Source organism: Tympanuchus pallidicinctus, unplaced genomic scaffold (genome assembly GCF_026119805.1).
Source record: "Tympanuchus pallidicinctus isolate F22 unplaced genomic scaffold, pur_lepc_1.0 scaffold3, whole genome shotgun sequence".
NCBI classification, from domain to species: domain Eukaryota; kingdom Metazoa; phylum Chordata; class Aves; order Galliformes; family Phasianidae; genus Tympanuchus; species Tympanuchus pallidicinctus.
This window is the reverse complement of record NW_026294747.1, coordinates 4612342-4632269: the sequence shown is the minus strand read 5'-3', so window position 1 is coordinate 4632269 and position 19928 is coordinate 4612342. Positions and strand designations below refer to the sequence as shown.

Genomic DNA, 19928 nt, shown 5'->3' with positions numbered 1-19928 from the left:
TTGTATTGAAAGTGTAAACAAAGGGGTAGAGACCTATGAGTTTGCCAGCAAATCATGCAGCATTCTGTCAGTGTTTAAATGAAAATAACTTGGGAAAATATTCTGTTTTGCTTTCAGGAGCTGCTAAGTCGAACATCACTAGAGACTCAGAAATTAGATTTAATGGCTGAAGTTTCCGACTTGAAGATTAAGCTTGTTGGCATGGAAAAGGAACAGAGTGAATACGAAGAGAAACAGAACAAAGCTGAGGTGAGCTTCTTGCTTCTTTCTTTTTCATTATTTTTTTGTCCTCTGTCTCTGGTCATACATCTGCTGATCTGGAAACAGCATGCAGTTTCCTCTCGTTCTTAGAGCCCGATCTGTACTCTTGGTCCTGTGAATTCAGTGAGGAATATGATTATGCATTTTTGGGATGTGGTTTCTTTTCCTCTCTCATTATGTTTCAGAGCTTGCTGTTTGGCTTTAATCAAGACACAAAGTCCATTCCAGCAGCATACTGTTTTTTTTTCACTTAACTCTTTCCTTTCCACAGGCATGGCTGTTTGAAGCCATCTTTTTGAATCTATTTCCATGTTTTCTTGACAGAGAAGACGGTAAGTTTAGCAGTATCAGGAATGCTACAGAAAATTGTATGCAGAGGCCCTCAGTAATTTTAATATATTCATCATTGTTGGGAGAGACAGGCAAGGAGCAGGGTATTTTCCTCAAATAATCCCTTTCCCTTGTGTTTACATAACAAATATTTAGTGGGGCGGGGGTTGGAAATCACTTGCACTGGGAGAAATTCTAATCATTTTTCTCCTTTAGAACTGGAAAGTTCGGGATATCAACGCAGCTTTATTTTTCACTGTGTTAGCTAAGGAAGAGAGTATGAAATGGGAATAAAATGAACGTCTATTTTTTTGATGGAGCACAGTTCCATTGAAACCTCTGTGTAGTGAGCAGCAGGTGGGAACTGGAGAGGTAACGGATTATGGAAGACAGTAATTCAGATGAAGTGCCATCTCCTGTAGAGAGACCACATAAACTGGTAGGGTTACCTGGCAGGAAAGGATTAGTAGGGCTGTGGGTTGGCCAAGATTTATGCTTCGGTAACTGAAAAAAGACTGTTCCATGTTGCCTTAAAAGAAACTGTAATACAGGCAGTGTTAGAAAACAGATTGCTCTCTGTAATGTTAATAGTCATTTATCAAGTATTCTTCTAAGTAATTTACCTGCAGTGACATAAGTTTGGGTGTGTTTGTTTTTTGACTTAGTTGTCCTCTGAAGTCTTGTTTAGAGATCCAAAGATTGCTTACAGAGAGCATTTTCTGGCAGTTTACAAGCCAGAGAGGCACCAGCTGCTGTTTTTGCTATCCATGGCCTTCTCATGCTCTTTCACCCATAATTATTAGTGTCCTGTGTACGGAAGGCCTGAGTAGTGTCATACTACCTGGAAATCTAAAAAGGTCTGTGCAACATGTACTTGCTTCAGGTGGGAGCCTGTTTTCAGCTGCTATCTTTCTGAGAGGCCTTTAGCACTTCCCATTACATGTTGAGTACCAGGAAGAAGCTGTTTGGATTAGTTCAGGATATCCACAGTCTAATTCCTGGAAAGCAACAAAGCTCTTCAGTGCATTTGCATTGACAGTATTTCTAAGTGCTGAGTAGGCCTAGGGCTGTGATGAAGGTGAGTCTGTGATCTGTGAAATTCTTCTGCTACTGCAGCAGGACGTGTAGCCTACTAGGATGGAAGTTTAGTTTTATTGGTCTGGAAGCTTTGTTGTATTTTTAAGTGATAGGAAATGCCCTCTTGAGATGGAAAAGGATCCTAACCTAATGGAAAAGTTGAGAATCATTGTGTTAAGTATTCTATGAATTATTGATTGCCCCGAGAAGTGATTAGATTTCTGGCCTATTGAAAGTTGCAAGCCTACATATACAAAGCAAGGAAAATGAGTCTTATAACTAAAACTGGAAGAAATAAAAAGCATTTTCAGTTTGCTTGTTGAACTCTTTTATACATTTATTTCAGATTGCCATAAGTAAATGGTAATCCAATTTTTCAAGATAAACAGGGGGTTCAACTGAATGCTTACTTGAGTTCTAATGCTTTACTCTATCAACTTCAGCTCCCTTTACTACTATCTTTTTTTAATTATATTTTGTTAATTCTCAATACAACCATAGTTTCAAACATCACAGTGAAATTTATTATTATATTTTCTTAATACAATTGGACTGCAAATGCTGCTTGTGTTTCATGCCTTTAGTGTCATTTGAAATTCATTCTGAGCCTTCAGTGCCTCGCTATGACTTTCAAGTGAGTAATCTATTCTTAAGTAAGCAAAGAATCTGGGGTAACCTAATTTCTTGGGTGACACTGTTCTCCAAACTGATAGTGGCTGAATGAAATTAATCTTCCTGTAATTGTATCTCTGAGTGTTGTGGCTACTTCAACAGGCTCTTTCAGTGTCTAATATGTCAAATGAAATTGCAATTAATACTTTAATACAAGTGGGACGAAGCTGTCAGTGACAGAGCCTTTCTCTTATGTGCAGTTGGCTGGTTGCTGCTTTCAAAACTAAGATTAGGATTGACAGAGGTGAGCAGAACAGTGATTTCATAGTTTTCTTACTATCAGAATAGTACTGCTTTCACCCTACCACGTGTTACAGAGGCATCTTGAACTCAAAAAATGTTAAGGTGCCCATTAATTATAATTTATGGTTAACTGCCATTTCTAAGTATGATAGCAAGTTAATAAAAGTTTAAAACAAGATGTGAAATTGTGAAACAAGTCAGCTAAAACATACTTCCTTTGTACTCTTAATTTTGTGTCAGTTCATTTCACGGCAGCTGTTTCCAGTCACATAGAATTTATCCATATAATTATTTTTCTGGTTGGTTTGAGGAGAAACAAAGCAAATTAAGATATTTTTCTAAATATTAATGAGTCTTAATCAGATTCATTTCTGTTTATCTTATGCAGCTGTGGTTTAGTTTTAGTTATAGTTAGCAGCAAAGAGTTTGAGTATCTGGCTCTCAAAGGTATTAATTTCATGTCTGAATGCCACTTGTCTTTGGCTCTTCAAATGCACATGCTAAATTTATAATGGCATTTAGTTATAACACAGGAGCCAGGAGAATAGCTACTTGTAAGTGGATGGTCTCACTCCTGCCTTTGTCACTTGAATTCCCTGTATGTGGAATAATGTTGTCTTGTTTGCTGTGAAGGTTTCTGAGATCCCACCCGAGGGCATTTGTGTAACTTCTCTTACCTGAGGAAACTTAGAAATCTTGGAAATATGTTTCCTCAGTGTTTGCAAGTTTTGAGAGAGCAACACGATCAAATGATTATCTGCAGCCCAAGTGATCAAGTGATTATCTGCAGCTTGCCTTACCCAAACATGGGCAATAGAGATGACCTATTGCTACCAGGAGGCCTCAAGAATAAGTGCCCATTTCAACTTGCTAACAGCCCTTATTCTCTCCTCCTATATTTTATTTTAATGTGGTAAGTTTTGTGGGGTTTGGTTTTTTTGTGCTGAGGATCTGAAGTTTGCTATATGCTGTTGGAAATCGTGTTATGGCTGTTGTGTCGACACTTCTGATATAAATATCTAGTGCACAATTACTTGCCATTTCAGAGAAATTTGAGTCAGCAAGCCAAGTAATTCTTTCTGGTCTTTGACAAAACAGCACTGTGCAGTGCAGTTGATTGTGCTGCCTCAACTGAATCAAGTTTAAGACAGGGTTTTTAATATTAATAATTTATCATGCCGTGAAAGAATCTCAAAAAAGGAGACATTTCTATCTGGAAACTGAAAACAACTGTGAGACATACATTGCCTCTGGAGTTAGGCTTATGGAAAAGATTAAGGTATCCCAGTGAAGAATAAAGTTTTCTGCCACTTGTATGCTGCCAGGTGTTCCCTGAAGGAAGTCTGTGTAGATGCAGAGAGTTTCCCATTGCCTTTGTGAACATGAGGTAGAAAAGTGGCAGCAGTAGTTGTGATTCTGAACTCTCACTGTGCTACAACCAGAGCAATTACCAGTCTGTGCATCTTGTTTGACCAGTGGCTTAACAAATTGTTTAATGGCGCTTACTGACAAAGACAAGTGGTGCTTAAAAGAAAGGAGATAGATATGTACCACAAGGACTCTGCTCCTCAGTGAGGTGTCTGAGTGTGGAAATGACGACAGAAGAGAAACAAATTCAAAGCATGGAAGGTGGAAAGATTGTGGATAGCATTTAAATTATACATGCAGCAAGTATGAAGAGTGTTCTGCTTTGCAGTGCTCTGCTAAGAGGATGGATTAGCTGCAGGGATGCACTCCTCACCAATATCCTGTGTTGCTGCGAAGTGGCAGTACTGAAAATACAAGGGATGTAGTTTCGTCTAGGTGAGCTCATATGAAATAAACTATCTTTTTCTTAACTGAATAGCCCTGGAAAAGCATCTCAGCTTATAAAACACTGGGTGCTAGAGAGTTGGTGTGCTGAAGCCAAGTGCACCAACTAAACTTCTTGGGTTTTTTTAAGGAGTTTAATCCTCATTTAGGTGTGTAAAAGATTTGTTGGATGAGAAAAGTTGAGCATCAAATGTTGTGAGCCTGACTCAGAGTGATATGCAGGAAGGGAAATATTTGCAGCTGCTATTCTGAATTTCATTTTAAGCACAGTGCTTTTCAAAAATATTTAATAGATGTAAATTTATTTTAGCTAACTTACATGTAAGCTTTTGAAAGAGAATCTTTATGAATATTTGAAGTAGTCTGTGGTTGCTGGTGCAGCTTGAGATGGAATAATTCAATACTTAACCTGGTTGAAGCAGTGCCCGGTTCTTGCAGTTTATGCTCTGGCACTGTGCAGCTTTGAAGTTACTGAATCAGCAGAGTTGGGATTACAACAAGACTTATATGTATGATAATGAAGAATAAAAATGTGTATATACACTTTGTCTTTTGTCCATTAAAAACTTCTTTACTCCTGTGGGAGATAGATTAATCTCATTAAATTTAATTCATTTGGAAGAAATGAGAAGTCATGTATTGGTCTGGAACATAGATTCTGTTCTATTTAATCTGTCGTTCTATACAAAGCCCATTCTCGGGTTTTACCAGAAAGGGAACACGTTGTCTTTTTAGGTTGCCTCTGATATTCTTTCTGTATTTATCTGTGCTGCAGCTGTACCAATACTTTCTTTGCATATTGTCTGCATTTTTATTTCTCACCTGTCTTTTTTTGTTATTCCCATATTTTCAGTCGGTAGTGAACCTGATAAGTGAGCTACAGGAGCAGATGTGTAGACTGCAGCTGGAAATTAATAGTAGAATCCAAGAAAGAAAATCCCAAGATAGGAAATCCAGTGTGACACCTAATGGTCCTCAGTCTAGCCCAACATCAGTGGTAGAGACTGTCAGCCAGAAGAATTGCTCTCAGTGTGATGTACAAGAGGTATACATTAGCAGCAGCCTGTGTATTGCCTCTTCTCTTGCAGAAACTAAATTATGTTAACCAGGGTTATGTTGTGAATTAGTGACATTAATCATTCTGACTCTCATGAGTAGGAGTAAGAGAGAGGTGGTTGTCAAACTTACTAAAACAAAACCAAAAAAACCTAGACACCTTGCCCCCTTATCTTGTACCCAGTCACTAGGACAAATTTGGTCATCATTGCACTCTTATCTACATAAACACAGATATCCATAAGAACCATCACCTCTCTCAGGTTTTATATTATTTGCATCTTATTTGTAGGCCTATGCTACTGGTGTGGTTTTGTTGGTTGGCTTGGTTTTCCCCTTCTCAGCCTTTTTTATTTTTCCCTTCGCTGAGATTTGTTTGCTGTGTAGCATGGTTTGATAGTTTGTTAACTTTCCTCACAATAACATCATTCTAACCAGTCCTCTGAATGCTGATCATTATTCATTTCTGCATATCTAAAAGCTTAACGCAGGTATAAAATGCAGATTCAGGTAAGTCTATTTGAAGTATATCCTATAAAAACTTATCTCCCTGTGCCTGTAACATAGCAGATCTGACACATTTTTACTGATTCTGACATCAGCAGTTATGAGAAAAGCGTTCTTAAATTTACTTTGTAGATCCTAGCTGTTTTTGGTCAAAATCATGCCAGATGTCAAAACAAAAGCTATTGTGCATAAACTGCTTAAAATGAAGGTTGAATGATATTGATCTGGCTTTAAAAAGTCCATTTTTAATATTCACAATGATCATTAGTAAGATAATACTGTGGTTGTGTGATGCATGTAGTATACAAGATTCCAAAACGTGGCTTTGCTTCCGAATTTTTCCATTCTTCAGTTCATTGGTCTCATCGAAGTTCTATTGAGAATCACAGAATCGTATAATGGCCTGGGTTGAAAAGGACCACAACAATCATGTAGTTTCAACCCCCCTGCTATGTGCAGGGTTGCCGACCAACAGACCAGGCTGCCCGGAGCCACATCCAGCCTGGCCTTGAATGCCTGCAGGGATGGGGCATCCACAGCCTCCTTGGGCAACCTGTTCCAGTGCGTCACTGTGTTGTCCTCAAGAGTGAACACTAAGATATGGCTGGTGGAAAGGGAGAAGGGAAAATTTGTCAGAGGAATAGACAAGAGTTTGCTGCAGTTCTGTTCTGCAGCAACTCTGTTTGCCAGGTTGCAATCATCCATGCAGAAAGTATTATATTGATAGTCATATACACACACTATACGTGTGTGGCATTCAGTGCCAGAAAACAAGCATTATGTAATCTGAATTGTTTTTCTTGGTAAGTAGCTTAAGTGTTCCTTTGGACTGTCGCTTTAATAGAAATAACTCACGTTAGAGCTTCATATGCTTCTGCTTGTTTTCTGAAATGGTGGCAAAAGCAAACAAGTGAAAAAGCAATAGTTAATGCTGCATGAGACTGTAGTTGTGGGCTCATTTTCTCCAAGGTCAGCTTTCCCCACGTTAGCTGTCTTCCTTAATAGGACCAAGAAATTTGCTCATAATTTCTGATAGAGAATTAGAGAAAACTGTTCCTTAGAATAATCTCTCTTTTCAAAATAGTTGTTATCTGGCTAGACGAAACCACGGCTTTTATATCTGATAATTCAGTGTTCATTACTACATGGTTAGTACATGATCTTTAATCCATAACCATGGAGAATTAATATCTGCCTGAGTAATCTTATATTTATCTGTTTTTCCTTTGCAGGGTTTGCTACAGGAACTCAGACACCTCAAAATTAAAGTGGAAGAACTGGAAAATGAAAGAAATCAATATGAGTGGAAATTAAAGGCAACTAAAGTAAGGAGAATGCTTAGCACTTACTAATGACAGACTTACTTCAGTTAGAAAGGGATATACGCACTTCCTGATGATCATCATTTACTTTTGTGACAGTGTCAATGCCTACTATAAAACAGGGTTTCCTTGGTCTGTGTAGTAAGTATTTTGGAGAACAGTTTTTGTATCTTCTTTTTGTGCCTTTTGCTCCCTCCTCCCTGCAGTTTCCAGTCTCCTACACCTTCGTTTTTTTGGGGGGTTTTTTGGTGTTTTTTTTTTTTTGTTTGTTTTGTTTTTTGTTTTTTAAAGGCATTTTGTTCTGGGAAGATACCTGCTTTGTGTAATGGTGACAAGTCTCTGCAGAATATGCTTTCTAGACTGAAGAAACATGCAAAATTGGATGAGTATTGCTTACCATGGAATTTTATTAGAGGTTGTGGATGCCCAATCCCTAGAGGTGTTCAAGATCAGATTGGATGGGGCCCTGAGCAACCTGGTTTAGTATTAAATAGGGATATTGGCGGCCCTGCCTGTGGAAGGGGGTTGGACATTCATGATCCTCGATGTCCCTTCCATTCTGTGATTATTAGATGTTAAACCCAGAATACACCAGTAGACCACGTACTTTGACTTTGTGACGGTATCAGAGAGCATGTGTATCTGCTTACACCTGTGTTGACCTTAACTTCTGGAAAGCTGTTGTATTCAATCTAGAGGAACTTAATATGACACACTTGACCATTTTTGCCAGTAGTTTTTTTTTCTGGTTGAACATTCTGGTTGTTAAACAGTTACACTTTAGTTACTTTGAATTTTTAGCCCTTTTTTAGATCAAAGGAACACTTCTGTCATCATGTTACCTTTCATACATGCAGTGCTATAATCACTGTTTGTATGAATGACTGACTTTTCTGAGTGGCTGTATCGTGGAAGAACATTTTAAATTATTAAACTGAGTTGTGATTGTAATAGCTGAAAGCTTGATCCAGAAATGACACATAGCTGTTTTCTGTATTAACATTTCTTTTGAGAATTCTTAGATGAATATTGATGTTTTGCTCTAATTTTAATTATTATTTATTTATTAAGTTAAAAGCTCTTATATCCATGAAAATGTCTCCTCTGACGTGTCAGCAATGAACAGTCTTGAGGAAAATATTTTGTTAAGCAGCATGTGGTCAGCTGCCAAGACACATGAAGATTAAGGGTAGAAACAGAGCAAAAATAACAATGAATAGTAACACTTATTGAGAAGTTACAGAATAGGAAGGGAGAAAAAGAGTACAGGGAAAAAGAGAGGAAGAAGAAAAATAATTACAGAGATGACAGGAATGAAAAATTTAAAAGAAAAGAGAATAATTAAGAGAACTATGAGGTCAAATAGACCAGCAGAGGCGTATCCAAATCTGGTATTAAGAGGTCTGCAGCTTTGTCTTTCTGTTGCTTCAGCTTCTTAGATGAGGAATTGGAGTATTTCCATGACTGGATATAAAAAGCACATTAGTCACTGGGAAGTGTAGGAGCCCCTCAGAGATGCAACAAGGCAGATTTCTCTGTTCCACAAGGGATTGCAGGCAGGATTGTGGTGAACTCTTCCTGCCATCCAGCTGCCTCCTTCTTTCTTGGTTTAAAAACAGAAAGTTTGTGTTAGTCCATATTTTAGTCTATATTTTATCCTGTCCAGCTGATGTTCGGTGTCTTCCATTTTTCTGCCTTTATTTTAATTATTTTAATATTTTGAAAGACTAGTCATACATTAGTGGATTTTAATTATTTTCTTTAAACTAGAAGCAAGTTCTTGATGCTTTTGCTGGTGGAAATGCAATGATTCAATGTAAAGGACTACAGGCTGCTGAAGAAGATCTTAACTTAGTTACTGATGTAGTAAAGGATGCTATTGACAGTTTTTATCATAAACAGAAAAAAGGGATGAGTCACTGTAGTTTAAGCTGAAGAATCACTTTTCCCAAGTTATATGAAGTAGTAACTAGAATAAAAAACAATATATGAAAAAAAAAAATGCTTTGCTGTCTTATAGTGGTCTTCATGCAAAACTCAAGAGTTGCCCTATCACAGTCAATATTGCATGATCAGCAGTGTAGTATTGAAAGCTTTCTTGTTGTGTTGTATTTTCTTTACATACATGAATCCTTGAAAATGTTACCTGTCTCACAATCCTCTCTTCTCTGAGAGCTTATTGTACTGTAAAATGGATCTTCTGTGAAAGGAATTGTAGAAGAACACCAGGTTGTATAGTGTTTATGAAATGTCCCAAACTGGGAAAAGAACTTAATTCAAAGTAGTGTTATGTTTACAAATCTTCTAGTTCATGAGAAAAAAATCACAGAGAACACATAATCATGTTATTCTGAATTTGTTTTACTCTCAGGCTGAGATAGCCCAGCTTCAGGAGCAATTAGCTCTCAAAGATGCAGAAATTGAACGCTTACAATGTCAGCTATCTAGGACCTCATCACATAGCGAAGTTGCAGAAAGAGGTAAGAGGAGGGGAATTCCACTGAAATTTTTTCAACTGGGATTCTATTTATAATTTCAAAGAGTTGTTCTTGTTCAAAAGGAATATATATTTTTGTGTATACCTTCAAAGTTACTTTGAGAAATCTTGACAGTTGCCATTTTTTAAGACAAACAGTCTCAATAGTAGCGAGGTATAATGTTGGAATGATTTAACATTCTGAAACATCTGTTAATGCACATCTTTCCTTTGTTCTGGACCGTGTCACAGATTTCTGTGTTAAGTCTGCATACTTGATAGAGGTGAATAACAGATTGATCAGTTTGCTTACCCTTTGGTCACAACCAGTGATGCCACAGTCTTCCTACAGCTTCTGTCAGTTGTGAGCTTTATGACATTAGTGAACTTTTTCATCCACAATACTGACTCTTAGTGCAGGATTATCTGTGTGCAGGTTTACCATGGTGTATCAGATAGCTGCACTAAATTTTTTGTGGATGTTACCTATTGTTTACAAATAGTGCCTTTGTTTGAGACTTCAGGAGGTTTGTGCTCCCTCATTCTTAGTGCTCACTTGACTGTTGTTTATTCGGAAGCAGTGACAGTCCTGTTCTGTGAAACCTTAACATGTACCTAGCGCTGATTTTATTCATTTGCAGAGTTTGTGCATGTGAAATACTGCATGTCTAACTAGATATTACTTCCTCTAACAACACTGTATTGTGGGCAGACTCTCCTACTAATAGAATGTTGTATTTTCTATGAGGTTCTCAAGTTGTGATATTTCAAGGGACAGGTAGCTGTATGCCAACAAGTTGAGAGCTCAGCAACTTTCAGCTTCTAGCAGTGTGTCTTGTCCAGTTCACGCTGAAGATAGGTGCAATTCAGCTTGAATCCAGTGGGAGAAGAGTCTGTACAGATTCTTCATGCTACCTTAAGGAAAACACTTAGACTATATTTGAAAAGAGACAGTATGCAGCAGTAATAATGCTTTTGAAAAAAATTGTAACAATTCATCAGATTTTCAGGAGTCTTCTCAAATAAAGTAGAAAAATAATGTTCTTTCTAGTATACTAGAATGTGTATTCTCATTAAAATGCAAACCTTATCTAATCTGTGCTTTTTCTGTATATTTTTCTATATATTTTATTTGACTCCCACCATTTACCACCATAGAGGAAGTTTATAAGAGAAGGCTAAAAAAAAACCGTAAGCCTTGCAATTCACTTGTGGCTTTTTCTTACTGTTCCTTCCACACAAATTGTAACTCAAATGCATTCTGCAGCAGTAATTCAATGTCTGTTTAGATTTGACAGTCTAATTCTAATATACATGAGAAATTGCTTTTATTGCTTGCTGCAAGCAGACAGCTACTTACCTTGTTCAGTAAGATTTCACTTCAGAAAATAAATCAAAAGCTCACTAATCAGATGGCTGGAGACTTCAAACTGACATTGTCAAGGTTAACAAAGCCTACACTTCACCTTTACCTCTTTTTATAATTCCTGAGAAGATGGCTTCAGTTGAAAGCCTTTTTCCTCAAAGGAAAGCATTTGAGTTTGTTTGTCTGTTTTTAATCAGAGCAGTAAATTAAAATAAAAATAAAAATCAGTCTGAATGAAAATCTGTTTCCATAGTTGGTATTCTTATAAATATATTCTAAGTAAAGTTTGCTTTGTGTGCTTAACAATACCTCAACACCAGGTCTTTTTGAAGTCTATGTTATGAGCTGAAATGAGCAGCACTGTGATTTGTAACGCCTTCTTAAACATTTTCCAATTGCTTGCCCACTGTCTGCTGGCTTCAGTTTTTGATTTGGCTGTCTGAGCATGCCTTGTGTTGTTAAGTGTTCTTTTTTGAAAGAGAAATGTTGCGAAGTTCCTTTACGTGTTTTAAAATGTAATCATTACAAAGTGCCTATTTCTCAGAATCACTACCAGAGAAAACAATTACAGTTCTGGAAAATGATTGATTACGTTTTATACCAACATTTAGTTGTAGAACATTTTAAACTGTTTTTTTATGCTGTTGACTTCTTCCTCACTCTGACTTCATGCCTTCCACATCTGTTTTTCATAGTGTTCTGTGAAACAAATGGGTCTGTTCTAATGTCAACGCAGTTCTGTCTCCATCATGTATACTTGTTTCAAAGCAGGTTGGAACTGATACGAATATTATCTAAAGAAAAAAACAAAGGATGTGGTTCAGCAAAGTTGGATGATGTCATTAAGTACTTGTCAGTTTTCAGAAAGTTTCAGTCACTGAGTACAACATTTTTAATAACCTCTGAATCTGTATTGTACTGCTATCTTGTGTAAGGCAATTATGTATTACTTCTTGATGCAGACATTAACTCAGTTATTTACACTGAGACATTTTCAGAAAAAATATTTACAAATTTTCCTTATTAGAGAATATGAAAATAATTATTGCTATTTTTCAAGTCTCAAAGAAGGATCTTGAATGACTTCTCATAAACTGGATAATATTTTTCTGACATGGAATATAATTAATTTTCAGTCATGTTTACTTTTATTTCCATAAATACAGAACAGCAAACACCCTCTCATTTTTGCAAAATAAGTTTCATTGTTTCTTTTTTTTTCTCTTACGGGAATTTGGGAATATGAAATCTTCCCAAGCATTGTGTAGACTGTTACAAGCAAACCCAGCATGTTCACATTCCGTGGTGCTTTAAATAGTTCAGCTTTTCAAAAGCTTTAAATTAAAAGTAATTTACATGGCTTGGGTTACTTGTAAGAACATAAGAGAGAGTATTGCAAAATAGATACCGTTTAGATTAAATATAGAAAGAATTTTTCTGATCACATTTTTAGATCAAGAAGTACAACGGTTGAAGATAGGAATGGAATCATTACTGGCTGCAAATGAAGAAAAGGTGAGAAAATAATCTTCTTTCTATGTAACAAAGGTGAAATTATAATTTTGAATCTGTGTAAAGATCTGAATAACTTGCTTCCCTTAATTATGATAGTGCCCTGGTTTTTGGATTATCCCATGAGACTGTGCCAGAAGGTTGTTTTTAATAGTAAGCATGGCTGACCTTGCTAACTTGTCACAGAACTTGCTAGGTACATGGGATTCCTGAGAAGAGCAGAAAGCAAAGCAAAGCCTGTAATGAGCAAAATCTCTTGTTTTCTGCTAGAGCGAGAAAGGCTCTAAGGTTTGCTTATCTCACAGAATCACAGAATTGTAGGGGATGGAAGGGATCATTGAGACCAACACCCCTGACAAAGCAGGTTCCCTACACCAGGTCGCACAGGTAGCTCTTAGTCTTTCAAACTTGATCTGAACTGCAATGGTATGCCCAGATCAGATTGTGATATAAAAAGAAAGTAAAATCTTTTAATAAAATGTGGCCATGTTTAAAATAAGGATGAGTTTAAAAGCAAACGAAACAAAAAAAAAGAGGTGTGAGGAGTAATAAAAAACTAGGGGATGCAAAATTAAACCCACTGAAATAGCAAATATGCCTTTGGTCTCTCTAACCTCTATGCTGTTAGTCCATTAATTGGGCAACTCAAGTGCAAGACCTTCAGGTACCACTGACTTGATTACATAAAATGTTCTTTATTTTTGTAGTACTTTTTCCTTGCTTAAATTGAAAAAATTTTAATTCTTGTTTTATGATAACAAACCAGGTAATTAGCTTTTTCTTTGATGGTGACACCTTCATATATAATGAAGGTGTAATGACAATAACATACATCCCTAAAAAACAGTAAATGGGGGATCTGACAGAGCAATGTTAATTCTGGAGAGCATCAGTGAGACAGTATCTAGTATCTCAAACACTAAAAAAGCTAGAATTTACATCTAGAAAATAAGATGTAGCATCATTGCTTTGCAAAATTGTTCCAAGTTTGTCTAAGATTTTAACATTTGAAGGGAACATAAGGTGGTGTTTTTATGAGCTAATACCTGGATATACTCACAGGGAAACAAAGGTGATTTATTTGGATAATGTAGTGTTTAAATTAGTCGTCAGATGGTTTACCCACAGCCTCATAAATATTCAGTGCAGAGCTATTACGCTCAGTAATGTTGCAAAATAAAGTATTCTTCCTAAAGGGAGTATCTCTCAACAGCTTTTTCAATAACTCTAAGAATGGTTTCTTGTGTTAATTATGGCAGAAAATATGCAACTAAATTTCATTTAATGCTATTCACAGGACCGGCGAATAGAGGAGTTAACGCTACTGCTAAGCCAGTACAGGAGGGTCAAGGAGATAATGATTGCAGCTCAAGGTAGAATGTCTTGTGAATAATTTCCTGGTTCTGAGTGTTTTAAAAACTGCATCCACTATGACTACTATTTGTTGGCTTTAAAATATACATGAATAATTCTACATAGTTCATATAGTTCATTATCCATACCTTTGTATCGTGTTGGAGGGCTGTAAGAGTAGAGAGAGCGACATTATTGCTTGAGCAGGCTTATGTGTTTTTGTCTCTAGCTGGTAGATGTTGCCTTCCTGGTTTTTAGCCTGTGTTCACTGCAAAAAAAACAAACAAACAAATAAATAAATAAAAATCAAGGCTATTTGAGGATTTAGTTACAACATTAATATTCAGAGAAACTGAATTCCGTAAGACTTTACCTAAATTTTGTTCAACATCAGTTACTAGTAATTTCCTTCTTGGGCCTAATTTTGCTGCTATTTATGTTTATCATTCAGAATCATAGAATATGAAAGAATGATGGTTGATGAGATGACTGCTCTGGTTGTTTAGCTGTGTGCACTGCTCATCTGTCAGGTCTGAAGTTCTGCAGTTCTACTCATTATGTGTCAAGGCAATCCAAAGTCAGCACTGCTTTCCTTAAAATACTTTTCTATACACCTCAATGGGGCAACGGGCTTTGACTGCAGAACACCTACATCCATATAATGAAGGGCTGTAGATGTTGCATGAGAAGGAATTATAGAAGAAAGGGTGAAGAAGACTGAGCAGAATGCTTGTGCTGACAAATAATTTGTTGACACACGCAAGCAATTAGGATAGTTCAGTCAAGTTAGCTAAAGGCACAAGTTTAAAGTAGTCTTGCTAGATTGCATTATATCCCCTTCTGGAATCTGTGATTCAAAATTAAAATGACACTTTAATCATCTCCTGCAGATGAATTAAAGTATACAGATAGGCCTTATGTTTGCATGATGCTTTATTTCTATGGCCATTAGGTAACAAACAGCAAGTTCTTACAGTGTAAAGTGAAACCAGGAGAACTTAGCAGATGATGAACTTTTAATGGCATCCGATATTGAGATTTCTACACTCCCATTCAGTTCAGGAATGGCAGCAGTGATTAGCCACCAGCCATCCATCTGGGAGTACTTTTCCCTTCATGTCATGCTTTTTATACTTGTGTTCATCACAAGGAATCTGTTATGAGGATGCTTTTCTTCTTTGTACATGACATATTGCTAAAAAGAGCTGCAATTAATACATTAAGTTTTGCTGCCCTTTCCCTCCTCTTACATTTGACAAGAATAAAAACCTTGCTTCACTCCAAGATACCCAGAAAAAAAAAACCGTTTACATGTTTATTCTCAAACTGAGAATAGGACACTGCTTTATGATACATCTGACATCTAACATAATTCCTATAAAGTGACATCGTGTGAGAAAGAAAATGGTACCAACTTGATCTTGCCTCAGAACATGAAACTGTGAGTTAGCGTGGTTCACAATCAGCTCATGTATTCTGAGCAGAGCACAACAGATGACTGTGTTGTATTGTTGCTCAAATACAAATCACCTTGCTTACAAGTCAGAGCCCTAAGGAGGCATGTAGAGTGAAGTGGCTGAGGTTGAACTATGTGCATCAGATGAAGTCAAAAAGTGGAATTTAGAAACTAGTATTTAGATAGCCTAAATACAGTCCTAAATGTTGTATTTTTACCTGTTTATCTCCATTTCTGCTTTTAATGCTTGCAGGCTCTTCGGACAGAATTGTCTCTGGTGGCAGTGAAGAAGAACTTGAGGCAACTTTAAGGAAGTTGAATGTTTTGAATAATCCTCAAGGAGAAGTATTTAAAGCAGAGGTACTTAGTAAAGATGTCTTAGAAGCAGGTTCTGCTGTAAATTCAAGTTGTTTGTCTTGGTCTCTCTGTTGTAGCAGAGGTAATGCAGACACGGGTTTGGACCTTGCTAAATTTTTGTGCCTGCTGGTAATCTTTAGAATTTGATGGAATCTCTAAAGGCCACCTGGTCCAACTCCCTTGCAGTGAACAGGGGCACCCACTGCTAGGTGGAATTGTTCAGAGCCCCATCCAGCATGGCCTTGAGTGTCTCCAGGGACGGGGCTTACACCACAGCTTTGGGCAACCTGTGGCAGTGCCTCACCACCCTCACTGTAGGTTCAGATGAAGACACCAGAGTTACAGGCATGATACTTCTATTTTGCATAGGCCTCTGCAGGAGAATTGTCACCAGCTTTGCTATCTCCAGTGACGCACAAAACTACGGAAATCAGGCAAGGCTATTCTTACTTTTTGTGCAGGTTGTCTGAAGTCTACATTATTTAATCTGTTTGAATGTTGCATCTAGTCCTCTCTGCACTTCAACAACTTTTTTCCTTCCATTTTAAAATTCCTTTTTAAAAGCCCTTAATGTTGCATGGTGTTTGCAGAGCTTTATTAACATCTACTTTTGCTTCAGAGCTTCTAAAAAGTCATTTATGGTTTGAACTTGGTCACCATACTTGTTGCCTTTCATTGTTGACTAAAAGTCTTTTTCACGTTTCTGACTTCATCTATGTCAGCACTATGTTTTAAACCCAGTACTGTGAGTTTTAGGGTACAAACAAATCTATTTGTGAGTTATCTGCTAGACAAAGAAATTGTGATATACAACAACTGTCATGAGAGAGTTATGATGTAACATATTATATTTATTATGGTCTTTTTGCCTCTTATTATTTTAAGGGTTCCACAGAAAAAAAAGTCAAGTAGCTTAGAAGACTTGCAGAGTGAATCCCTGGAAAAGGTTGGTTTATTTGTACTCAGAATTTCTATGATAAAAGTTTTAATTTAAGAGAATTTAAATTAATTTAAGAGAAGTATAACTATAATGATAATGAGGAGCCATTCTGTTGAACTGTATAACATTTTGTTTAAGAAAGGTGTTTTTAAGATAATTTTGATTTCCTGTTTGCTGAAATGTTAAGACAACAGAACTTGAAAGCAATCAAAAAGTATTGAGAATGGGCATGCATTTTTACATAGGATTTCTTTTTGAGTGTTTGCACGTAACTATGAGTGTTACTCCCTAACTTTGACTTCTGATATAAATGGCATTATTGAAGATGACAGCAATGCTGTTTTCATTAAAAACAGGAGCACTGTTGTTAATTCTATGGCTTAATTCCAGAATTAAGACTTCACAATTTACAAAATCTCCTTATGCTATGGTCCAGAGGTTTTATTTTTTGTCGTGTACACCGAAGCTTCTTCTACACATAAAATCTGTGAAACTATTATTGACATTTTCTGTACAAAAATTAGGCTTAACACGAATTATGCATACTTAGTAATGCCATTTAAAAAGGATAATAACCACATTCCCTAGTAATATGATTGTTTTCCTACTTCAAATTTCATTAAATTTGTTCTTAAATGTCTAAAAACGATAATCACCAAATAAAATGTTTGAAATTTATGTTGCATTCATTTGAGTGTGGTCGCACACAGGACCGACAGAATGACAACTAACACTTTACTCCATGTGGAATTTATGAAGGTCTGCTTTCTTTTCATAACTTTTAAATTATTTTTGTCTTAAGTTGAAAAACCTTTGTCATTATGATAAGATCAGGCTGAAATCAAAGATATGGCACAACCATAGCCAGTGAGCCCCATGTTTATCAGGGCATTTAAATTATGTGCCCTCATTTAGGTGCGAGGTTCTTAGTGAAACAGACCTCCCTATGCACATAAGTGATTGACTAAATATGAATTAGTCACAACTTAGCCAAAACAAAGATTATTTTGCTGACTCAGCCCAGAATTTGCTCCTTTCACTGAGTCCAGTGGAACTTGTGCTAACGACACCATTTCTGGAGTTGTTTTTTGTACAAGATTCAAATTTTAATTACATCCAGCAGTAAGATGAAACATTCTGGTGATTCTGACCTCCTCATGCTGTTTTGTTTGGTTTTTTTTTATCACTTCATTTTTACCACAGCTCTTTTTTTATGGTTTCAGCTGGATACATACAGCATTGCCTATGTTCTCTTATGTCAGTCACTTTCACATTGTTTCAAGTGTTATGTGAATGTCACATTCCCAGCTCAATGCACGTCCAATGGAAACCCTCAGAAGCCCCGAAATACTGAAATCCTTTTAAAAGCAGAACGTAAACTGGGCACAAATTTTGTAACCTTTTGAACCTATGCTTTTAATATTAAATGCATAATGAAAATGAGGAGATATCAGACCTTGTAACATATTGTCATAGCATTAAATAGCATCACTATAGTAATCAAGTACAGTTGATGTTGTGTGTATGTATATTAATACTAACATTTGTCTGTTGCTTTTTTCCATAAAACTTTGAAATTACTCTCCCTGCAACTCCGTAGTATGTAGATGGAAAACCAGTACAGCCTGTTGTAGAACAAGAGGTATATTAACTGTAAACTCTTTTAACATTTATCTGCTGTGATGTCGTGGCTGTGTTTTCACTTCATTTTCCCTTTTAAAATGTTTGTAAAGTCCAGCTACCTGACAAAATTTGAAAGTGGGGGTAAGGATTGAAGAGTTGTTTGGGTTTTGGTAGTGGTTTTTTTTTTTTCTTTTTTCTGTGTGATGGTGGTGATGTTTTTTATTCAACCAAGCTTTTTGGGTATCTAAGGTTGGAAGTCAGTCAGCATCAGGAAACACAGTGCTAATCTTTGATAAAAGTAGTATGAAGTTTCTCTACTCATGTAATCTTTGGTACAAGCTGGGACAGTTGTGAAACTGCAGTTGGCAAAACAGGAGCAGGGGTCAGACACGCAGTCCCTGAAACTGAGGAATCTGCTCTGTGATTATAGAATCACTGAAATAACTTCTGGCCTTGAAACAAGAATGGATAGACCAGTAATTATGTATTATCCTGTCCCAGACAAGTTTGATCGAGGTGTTCCAAAACAGTTAAATGATGTTACTAAATAGGGGAATACTAATTGTTTTTGTGCTGCTTTCAAATCACATGTTGAATGTACACCTCTGCCATAATTGGAGGTGCAGGCTCATTTCTTTTCCGGCAAAAAAACTCTCTATTCCTGTAACTTAGCTTTTACAAAAGTTAAATTTCTGTATCCTGAATTCATTGTTGATTCTTTGTATGTCATTAATACTGATGGGCAAAATGTCTGACCAAATTTGAGTTATCAAAATGCCTTTGGCTTAAACTGAGACACATCTGTAAGGCCAAAACACAGGCAGTTAGGTGAAGTGTAAAGGAAAATGTGACAGCAAAGAATGGGCTGGGAAATGACTAAATGCATTTATGCTGCTATCAAAGTTAGCCTTGGAAGGACAGAATTGTTATGTGGTGTCAGGGTCCTGAAGGAAGCGGAGGTGGCTAGAAAAATATTTATGAGGAAACTAGGAAATATTCAGTATATATTATTGTTTAATATAATTTAAAGTCTGGGTGAAGGGGAAAAGAAGGGAAGAGAAGGCTGGGTCTTACCTAGAACTTCTTGGCAGCTGATTATTAGACTTAAATTGAGTATCTGTAAAAAGGACCATGAAGGGTGGTGGTGTCATTTAGAACTGTAAACTGCAAAATGCTTTTTCTAAACTTTCAAATTATTGTGTGCCAGACTGTAAATGCAATGAGTGATTATTTTTTTTTCTCCTCTTAAAAAACCAAATCTGCAGAGTAAGCCACTTGTGAAAGGCAGCAAATATCAAACTTTGCCAGGAAAACTTCCTCGACCCACGCAGAATGGAGACCAGGGGACATATAATGAGTCAAATGCACCTGACACGAATGACACTGAGTACAATAGCATCCAGGGCCTGAGTATGTATCTGTATCTGAGTATGTATCTGTGCCTCTCAGAGGCAGCATGGGGGTTACGGAAGAGGCAAAAAAGCAAACCAACAAGGGGAAATAGCACACTGTGTAACCTGCTGTGTTACATGAATGGACTGAGCTGTTCAGATGATTCAGTGAGG

The 19928-nt window shown here is 36.8% G+C and overlaps 1 protein-coding gene and 1 long non-coding RNA gene across 17 annotated transcripts in view; one reads left to right on the top strand and one right to left on the bottom strand.

Moving 5' to 3' along the window:
• The window catches only part of PPFIBP2 (PPFIA binding protein 2), a 92524-nt gene that overhangs the window by 60370 nt on the left and 12226 nt on the right, over positions 1–19928 (top strand). For 8 of the 16 annotated variants that reach the window (XM_052694332.1, XM_052694331.1, XM_052694337.1 and 5 more), the window contains 12 exons: positions 118–249; positions 5249–5440; positions 7191–7283; positions 9652–9760; positions 10915–10947; positions 12576–12637; positions 13932–14007; positions 15697–15803; positions 16170–16234; positions 16686–16746; positions 18341–18382; positions 19629–19773. In XM_052694332.1, coding sequence (XP_052550292.1) covers positions 118–249; positions 5249–5440; positions 7191–7283; positions 9652–9760; positions 10915–10947; positions 12576–12637; positions 13932–14007; positions 15697–15803; positions 16170–16234; positions 16686–16746; positions 18341–18382; positions 19629–19773 — 1117 coding nt within the window. The remainder of the gene's footprint in view (positions 1–117; positions 250–5248; positions 5441–7190; positions 7284–9651; positions 9761–10914; positions 10948–12575; positions 12638–13931; positions 14008–15696; positions 15804–16169; positions 16235–16685; positions 16747–18340; positions 18383–19628; positions 19774–19928) is intronic. The other 8 variants (XM_052694333.1, XM_052694344.1, XM_052694346.1 and 5 more) reach the window with 2 other exon arrangements.
• On the bottom strand, positions 9621–15701 carry LOC128086122 (uncharacterized). Its single transcript, XR_008209243.1, has 2 exons — positions 14137–15701; positions 9621–11916 (listed from the first exon to the last, which is right to left on the bottom strand). It is a non-coding gene; the product is annotated as an uncharacterized LOC128086122 (long non-coding RNA).